At 41.3% G+C, this 8390-nt stretch overlaps 1 protein-coding gene across 2 annotated transcripts; it reads left to right on the plus strand.

The window, feature by feature from the left end:
- The first annotated feature begins 1687 nt into the window (after positions 1 to 1687).
- On the plus strand, positions 1688 to 8126 carry LOC133926469 (uncharacterized). 2 transcript variants are annotated; one of them, XM_062372426.1, is made up of 10 exons: positions 1688 to 1931; positions 2164 to 2432; positions 2540 to 2620; positions 3573 to 3671; positions 4189 to 4275; positions 4347 to 4439; positions 4514 to 4570; positions 6757 to 6834; positions 6932 to 7030; positions 7628 to 8126. In XM_062372426.1, exons 1-10 carry the CDS (start codon positions 1790 to 1792, stop codon positions 7892 to 7894), a joined length of 1272 nt encoding a protein of 423 aa, XP_062228410.1. In that variant the 5' UTR covers positions 1688 to 1789; the 3' UTR covers positions 7895 to 8126. The 2 variants fall into 2 exon arrangements, with proteins under 2 accessions (XP_062228410.1, XP_062228411.1); XM_062372427.1 differs by having other exon boundaries at positions 2167 to 2432.
- The last annotated feature ends 264 nt before the right edge of the window (positions 8127 to 8390 follow it).

The raw sequence follows: 8390 nt of genomic DNA on the forward strand, positions 1-8390 counted from the left end.
TCCTACTCGGAGACTCAAGTTTCCACTCGGAGAAGCAGCTTATCAAGATGTTCCCCTTAGTTGTGCTAAGTTTCTTGACCCGTCACACCTTATTTAATGTACTCATGGGCAGTTTAACTATGAGTAGTATAAATCTACTATATATATACGATGATCTTATCCGTATCCCTGGGAGTCTCCTATATACTTGGAGCACACGATCGTATCTAGAAAGGAATCCCTAGAAGTAAGGTAACTGCTCGCAGGTATCGGGATGTCCCTTAGATATGAAAATCTATCTTTAAGTTTAAGGATGACAAAATCCTAACCGAAGAGGAGTCCGGATGCTACATGGCGAACCCCCCTTTATAAGGGCCCAGGGACCCAGCGAAGAAGGGGACGATTGATCATGCTAGACACAAAACAACTTGAAGCACAATCACAGCTCGCCAGATGATGCAAGGAGCGTCCGACTAGTTGTAGATCATATCTAGATTAGCCACGACCCCCTTGTAATCTGTCTCGTGAGTAATACAAGAACACATGGCGTATGGTTGTTATCTTCATGGAGGCCTAAACCTGTATAAACCTTTTTCTCTCGACGCTTGATTCAGCATACGAAAGTATCCCCTATTATCCTCCAAGAGGCCTAAAATCTGTATAAACCTATATCTCTTGATGCTTGATTCGGCACACGAAATTACCCCCTAAATCACATTATGTATTCGTAAGATCAACGGTTTACCAATCGTCTACACCCCTGTTGTCCTTCCAACGGGTGATAGGTTTAATAAAATAAACATGTTTCCCTTCCAACACGCAATAGGTTAGAAAAAAATAAAAATACAACATTCCAATGCACTCAAAATTCAAAATACTATCGAAATTATTATGAAAAGTTATAAAAAAAATGTATGGTGTACAGGATAATATATTCTAGCGCTTCAAAAATTTTCAACTCAAGCAGTTACCTATACAATGAGGAACAAAAGACAAATAATTGTACACACTATATGTTTGCCTAAAATTTTTAGAGAACTAGATAATAATATTCTCTACATCAAATTTTTTCAGAATTTTCATGACTATTTAGACAGTGGTTTGAATTTTGAGAGTAATGAAAAGTAATATTTTTTATTTTAAAACACGTCGCCCTTTCTGCGGGCAACGGTAGCCTAGTTTTGTAATTTTTTCAAACGGATGCTTATTTTTATAATTTTTTGATTTTCAAAATAAAAAAATAAAAAAATCTGCACTTGAGGAAAAAAGACCCAACCTAAAAAAGCCAGGGCCCAACCCTCTGGGCCAATTTTGGCTTGCCCAAACAGCCTGTTGACTGCTACGGGTAGGCTTGAGCAACAAGTTGCAAGCTCGAAAAAATTAGGCCCAGCCTTGAGCCCGATCCGAAACATTAAATTTTATTATTCTCCCACATAAAAATCATTCAAGCAGCTTGCCCTGAGCCCAAGCCCAGCCCAAACATGGCCCAAATATGTTGCTCAATAGGAATTTAGGGCCGGCCCTGGGCAGTCATTTTAGGCCAAAAATTTCGGGCTTTTGTTTGGCGCGAGCCCGGTCTGGCCCATGGGCTACGTTGGCGTAACTGCGTTGAGTTGGGCCAGGGGCGGGCTGCGTGGATGTGCGACCGTCCGCGAAGTGCGCCCTCTATCAAGTGCTATCAACGCCTGTCCACCGCCCTCGACTCCCCGCAGGCAGTTACACTCTAGGTCACCCGCCACGGGAGGGATTAGGGTTTGTCCCTCGTGGTCCAGGGTCTCTACACCGCAAGACTTGCGCATCTATCCGAGGTATGTGGTCGCCGCCGCCGCCGCCGCCGCCGCTGCGGCCGGTAGACGCAGAGAGAAATAGCAGGAGTGTTGAAGGGTGGGTTCGTCCTGGGGAGATGCAAAAGAGCAACAGGATGGCTCGACCCCAAGATAGTTTAATCGATGGTAATCCTCTCTCTCTCTCTCTCTCTCTCTCTCTCTCTCTCACACACACACACACACACACACACACACACACACACACACACTTTTGATTATCGTGATTACCCCTTCTTAGTTTTTTGCTTGTTGGTTTATTTTCTTTATGTTATCGAAAGGAAAATTGCTGAGTTATAGTGACGGATCGATTAATTGATTATTCGCTTATCCTCTCTTCATCTCATGATTGATGGTGAAGAAGGAGGAGACGTAGCAGTTGAAGAAGGAGAAGGGGACATAGCAGTTGAAGAAGAGGAAGAAGCGTTCAACTTTGATGAGATACATGAGATGGGAGGTCTTCATCTGGTCGGAGGTGTAGATTTCATTAACCAGCGAACTGCGTTGTTCTGCGACCTTCCTTTGCGCCGGATTCTCAACTCTGATGAGCGCTTTCAAGCTTATTTGCAATTTCTTGAAGAAGCATCGCAAATCGCTGCAACTGAACTGGTTTCTTCATATAATTCACCTGTGCGTTTCACATTGCATTGGACTGACTACTACTAGTTGCAAATCCATTTTATCTTTCTCTTTGGTTTTTTCACAGTTTTGCAATCCATGATTTGTTGCGCTTGCAGGTTGATTTGATTCGCTTCACTGATGCGGACAGAAAAAGATTTTTTTCCGATTGTTTTGACTACATAATGATGTGCCGTGATGTATGTTCCTTTATGCTTCCAACTGGTTTCCTCTTTCCCTTCTACTTTTCTCTAAATTATTTCTGTCCAAGTGCAGTAGACCTCCTAACTACAATATTTATAAACATAATGGCTACTGTTTCTCGGGACTTGCAAAACTTTTGTTCAAATGATTGACGCCAAACGATTATTTGGTTTCTGATGCCAGCAATCATGTTGTGTTTCAAATGTATAACTTATTAGCCTGAGGCCAGTTAACGCCAGCAACCAGTTGATAACTGGCAGGGTGATAGAACCATACCTTGCATGTTATGGTTTTGTTCCACACATTTATACGCCATATTTTGGCTGCTAGTGTGTTAAAACTCGCAATGGATGTCAGCCATATTAGGTGATTATTGTCCAATATATGGACGGTTTTATCAAGACTAGGGGCCACCAAATGGGGCATCCTTGGTTGTTTTTTATGGGGCCCAGAATATGCTACCTCTAGAATTTTTCATGAAGATGAGGGGTTGCTTGATCCATCGACTTCATTTAGAATGTTGAGTGTTGCTTCATTTGTTTGTATACTTTTAAGAAGATGTTAGGAATTTCTATTTAATATGAATGGCAGCGCTCCTGCCGAGTTCTGTAAAAAAATATGTTAGGAAGACAAGACAAGACTGCATTTAAAAGTTATTTAGTACTATAAGTATGCAATTTTTTGACATCTTGTTCTTTCAAACTAAGAGGTAGAAGCTTGTGGTATTTTTTGGAGTATCTATAGTTTCCACAAAGTTGTTTACTCTTTTAATTTCTACATTGTATTACAGCTTGTTCTTTCAAACTTATAGGAAGAAGCTAGTAGTATTTCTTGGAGTTTGTATAGTTTCCACAAAGTTGTTTACTCTTTTAATTTATACATTGCATTTTTTAATTTGTATCTCATCTGATAATTTCTTATTCCTTTGATATGTCCTCTATCATGCAGCGTTCTAACATTGCCGATGATAAAAGTAATGGCTGCAGGGTTGATAACATTTCAAAAAAATTTCACCTGACTGAGGGTGACATCCAGTGCCACAAGAATGTAAGTGCTTGTAACGAGAATGTGTGTTTTATTTCTGTTGTTTGGCAAGATGTCTTGATTTATTTGTCCACGAACATAACAGCATGTTGCTGTTGTAACCACAAAAGCTACTGATGCATTCTAATAAACTTTATGCAACAACCTAACCAGTGATGAAACAGAAAAATTTCTTTGTGCCATTAAGCCATATTCTTCACAATGCCAACAAGCTTTCACATATTTGTTTTTGTCATCATTTCATGAGTGCCATGTCTGGTTCTCAAATTGCTGCCATTCTCTGTCATGTCAAGCATGTTCTACAAAGTGGGATGTTTCAGATTTTTTTTTTTTTTTGTAATGCTAATTGTGAAGTTCAGTTCGTGTTTTGATTGTGGATCATTGAAAAGTCTTGTTAATATCATTGTTTTTCCTTGTGCAAATAGCTTTGCACGTCTATCACTCTGTGTTTGTGGAGAGTAATGGTGAACCTGTAATATTCGAAGTACTACTCATAGTTGTACCCTTTTTTATTTCCCAGAACAAAAAGGAGGTTTTACAGACATTTGTTCAGACTCGGAGACATTTTGCGTACCGAAAAGGACTTCTAAAGCTTGACTTTATTCAGGTGCCTATCAGTTTCATCATTTATGCTTTACTATATTGAATTTGTCCTTACGCAGTTCATACCTTGTGCAGTCGAACAGTGATCCTGCATATGTTCTAGAAAGGCTTAAATCTTCAAACATATGGTCCGAGTTGGGACATCATGAGCGAAGACTTGGTTTGGAGGTTCTTGGTACCATATGTTTCATAAGATGAATGTCCAGTTTCGTCATGTAATATAGCTACATTCTTTTTCACAGAGCCATATGAACCTTTTGAAGGAACTTGAAAAGACTAAAAGCAGTAGTCTATCTGAGGTATGAAACTGCCATTCTTCTTTGACTGTGATACTAGATTTATCTCAGGACTTACATCTGATTGCTGTTCTAAATCTATTTATGTACAAGTTTCCTATATTTTTCTCCATGCACACCTTTGTGAACATACCTATCTGCTAGATACAACTATACAAGTAGTAGAAATTTTATGTTTGGCCTCCTAAGCCATGGGCATGACGTGCCACATGACCGTGACACCTATGAACTATTTCTAATAGCTTGGATGCTGGGTAGGCTGTGGAATTGGCGGTGGTTGGTTGCCATACCTGACTAGTAGAGATGATTCTCTGCAGCTAATCGACAAAATGCCTCAGCAGTAGATATTTTTCCCTTCCTATTCTGTGGCAAAAGTTATAATGGTCACTTGACCCTGGCCAAGCTCATTCACCCTTGTCAGAATGGCAGCAGTAGCATCAACAAAGCCAAGCCTTTGGTCCCAACACTACTACAGAACTAGTCATAAGTGCCGTTTTATCAGTGCCGGTTCAGTTAAAATCAGCACTGATAGGGTATCAGTGCCGGTTGGTAGCAAAACGAAGCATCAACTCGCCCATTTAGATAAAAACCGGTACTAATATTAGTAATCGGACCCGAAATTACAGTACAATGGAATTTTGGCTCGTGATTTTGGTGTCCGCTCGTATCAGTGCCGCTTCCTAATACGAATCGGCACTGATATTAGTCGGACCCGAAATTGCAGTGGAATGGAGTTTTGGCTCGCGATTTTGGCATCCGGCTCGGTCGCTGCTCCGTCCTTATCCTCTCATCCGTCGTACTCACCCCCATCCCTCCTCTCTCTCATCCAACTCCACTCCAGTCTCCTCCCACTCCCGCCGTGCCCCGGTAGGCAGCCGCCACACCGATTTCTCCGGGAACACCACCACTCCAGTCTCCTCCCCGAGACACAAAGCGAGGGAGCGGGTTACCGGCCAGCCCTCGAGGCTCTGCTGCTGACTCGCCGTCCGCCGACCACGCCGAGGCTCCAGTTCCAGATCCGCAAGGGATCTCCTGATCCTCCCTCCCTGCTCCACGCGAACTCGTCATGCTCATCCACAAATGCGAGTCAATCCATCCGCGTTCTTCTATTGCTCTTTATGCTGGATCTTACTTGCTGCTAGCGGCTAGCCTGTTATAGTGCTACTGCTACATGTATGCAGAGAAGTCACAGATGGTATGTGTTGTTCGTGCTTCCTGCTTGCCTTTTTTTGTTGGAATCCTTGCTTGCTTGAGTAAAGATTGTGCCAACGACTTGATACGAATGTTCTGTATTTGTGGAGAGAAGAGACTTTGGAACGAAGTGACTGAGTGTGAACAATCACTTGATACAAATCTTCTGTATTTTTCTCATTTAGCTTGTTGAAATGGATGCTATGTGAGATGATTTGATTTGAGTGTGAGATGTGTTTGTATGGATGAGAGCACAACGGCGGTGGCGGCGGTAGGAGCACGAGCACGACGGCGGTGGTGGCGGCACGAACGGCAGCCGAGCCTCGGCTCGTGCGAGCCGACTTGTTTATTTTTTTAGCTCGGGAATCTTTTTCAATACCGGTTGGAGGCATGAACCGGTACTAAAAAGAATTTTCAGTGCCAGTTCTAAACCGACACTGATAGTCATTATCAGTGTCGAGTAAATAGTGCCGATTGAAAAACCGGCAGTGAAGCCATTTTTTAACCGGCATTGATCCGTAGTTCTGCAGTAGTGCTAGCATGTTAGGGTAGATTAGAGATGAAAACCAATTGTCACATGAACCAAAGAAAACCCCGTTTCACGGAGTGGCATGAGTAATTTATATTTATGTTGAATTTTCAATTTTTCTAAAGATTCAATATAGATGGCCCCATCTTATGATTATCCAGTTGGGGCCCTTATCACCGTGTAAGCGACGGTTACTGGTCAATTTCCATTGTGATGTGACGCCCTGAGTTTGTTCGATTGATTATTACTATTCATTCAGCCAGTCATCCAGTTCTATTTTGGTCTCGATGCATCTTTTTGCAGCCTTTCCAACAATGTACTGTTTGTTCAATCATGTATTTTGTTTGTTTTTGGAAACAAATATGGATGCAGGAATAAACTATTGCTAGATTTCTGCCGTTGCTTGTGTTATATGACATATCATGTGCAGGCTTTACACTGTGCACCTTATCGCCTTTGAATTTTGCAGTATGAAAATCTAGGTTTAGAGAAGATCAATTTGGAGCTGGGTTCAGAACTACAGAAACATCTAGATGACTCTGACTGGGTAATCTTCATGATGCTAAATTGCAGCTTTCTTATGACCTAGTTCTTATTTTGGTAGCTAGAGTTCTTATCTCTGTTTCTTTTTTCATAATTTATAGAGGCTTATGCATCAATACTGCATCCGTAAGAAATTGATGAACCTTTCAAGAGAATGTGCTATTCAAGCAGAAGCTACTGGATATATTCTTTGTGAAGAGGTCAGTTTTTTAGCCTCTCCCATTTTGCAATTAAGGTACTTCTGAAACATAAATTAGTAGAGATAACTAAAATAAATTGCAGTCTGCCATTTTCATAGATTGTTCACAACAAAAGGCAAATCCAAAATTAGTGATACCTCAGTCTAACATGGCTATTTTGGCACAGTTTGACATTGATTGTTACTTTTCGTGTTGATTTATAATTAAGGCATATTGGTTTATACTGTTATATGGGACTCTTCCATCTCATGCTCTATTCCGTGTGTTAATTTTACACATGGCCACAAGAGTTTGCGAATGCATGTGCTTCTTTTGGGTGGTTATTATTATTAGTATTATTATTATTATCATTATTATTACTTTGCATCTTGTATCTTACAACCCACTTCCCTGTAATGTACTATATACAAGTTGTTTTGGCTGTCTAATCTTCATGGTTGTACAAGTTGCAATAAATGAAAAGGCAGCTACCTGCCAGAAATTAAAAAAAAAAGCACAAATAGATTCAAAGGATATTTACTTGAGCCCCTGAACAGTGAACAGTTGTACTGAATGTGCATTAATTATTTTTTTTTTTAAAAATATCCTCTACTGCAGGCTCTACCTGTGCCTTCGATGGAACAGATAGCTGCTAATACAGAAGTTAAGAGGATCAAGCAAACAGTGAAGCAGCCAGTCGAGGGTTACCTAGCTAAGAGGTTGCCTTACATGAAGCAAACACTGAAGCAGTCACTGGGGGGTTTCCTGCGTCGAATAAATGAGAAGTTTCGAAGTGGTCATGCACGTGTTAATGCGTGGCGGGGATTGGCTTTGGCAGCTACAGTTGCAACTCTCGCATCAGCCGGCATTTCAAATAAGCGCTAGAGCTGAAAGCTTCACAGTTGACGTGCAGGTGGCATGTGCAAAATATATGTATGCAGTACACATAACTTATGGTTCGCTAGCATGCTGAATTAGTGATATTTAGTGATAGAGGTATGCTGTTCTTGTGTGTGTGCGTGTCTATTTGTTCAACGACTTGTATAATGCCTGGCTTTAATCGGATGGTTCTCTATAACATAATAGATGGAAGCAATCAAAGCTTTCATGCATGTAACTCCTTGTTCGCGAGTATTAGCAATTTAGGCCCCGTTTGGCAGCTCAGAACGATTCCGATTCTAACCAGAAACGAAGGAATACCTGCCAAACGCGTCGAAGCAGAAACGATTCCATGGGGGGACGGGTAGAAGCGATCCGCTCGTTTTGTTTGCAAGACCGGAAGGAGCAAAAACCAGTTTCGCAATGATTCTGGGCTACGGTTTTTTGTATTTCCCCATCAACTTGTCCAGTATTTACCTCCTTTGCCACTGGTCAAGCAGAG

This window comes from Phragmites australis, chromosome 8 (assembly GCF_958298935.1).
Source record: "Phragmites australis chromosome 8, lpPhrAust1.1, whole genome shotgun sequence".
NCBI lineage: Eukaryota > Viridiplantae > Streptophyta > Magnoliopsida > Poales > Poaceae > Phragmites > Phragmites australis.

Excerpts from the sequence above, each read along its gene's own strand:
- LOC133926469 (XM_062372426.1), top strand. The coding sequence starts at position 1,790 with ATGTGGTCGCCGCCGCCGCCGCCGCCGCCGCTGCGGCCGGTAGACGCA. Across the intron at positions 2,621-3,572 it reads ACATAATGATGTGCCGTGAT|CGTTCTAACATTGCCGATGA; the intron begins GTATGTTCCTTT and ends TCTATCATGCAG. Across the intron at positions 7,031-7,627 it reads GATATATTCTTTGTGAAGAG|GCTCTACCTGTGCCTTCGAT; the intron begins GTCAGTTTTTTA and ends CCTCTACTGCAG.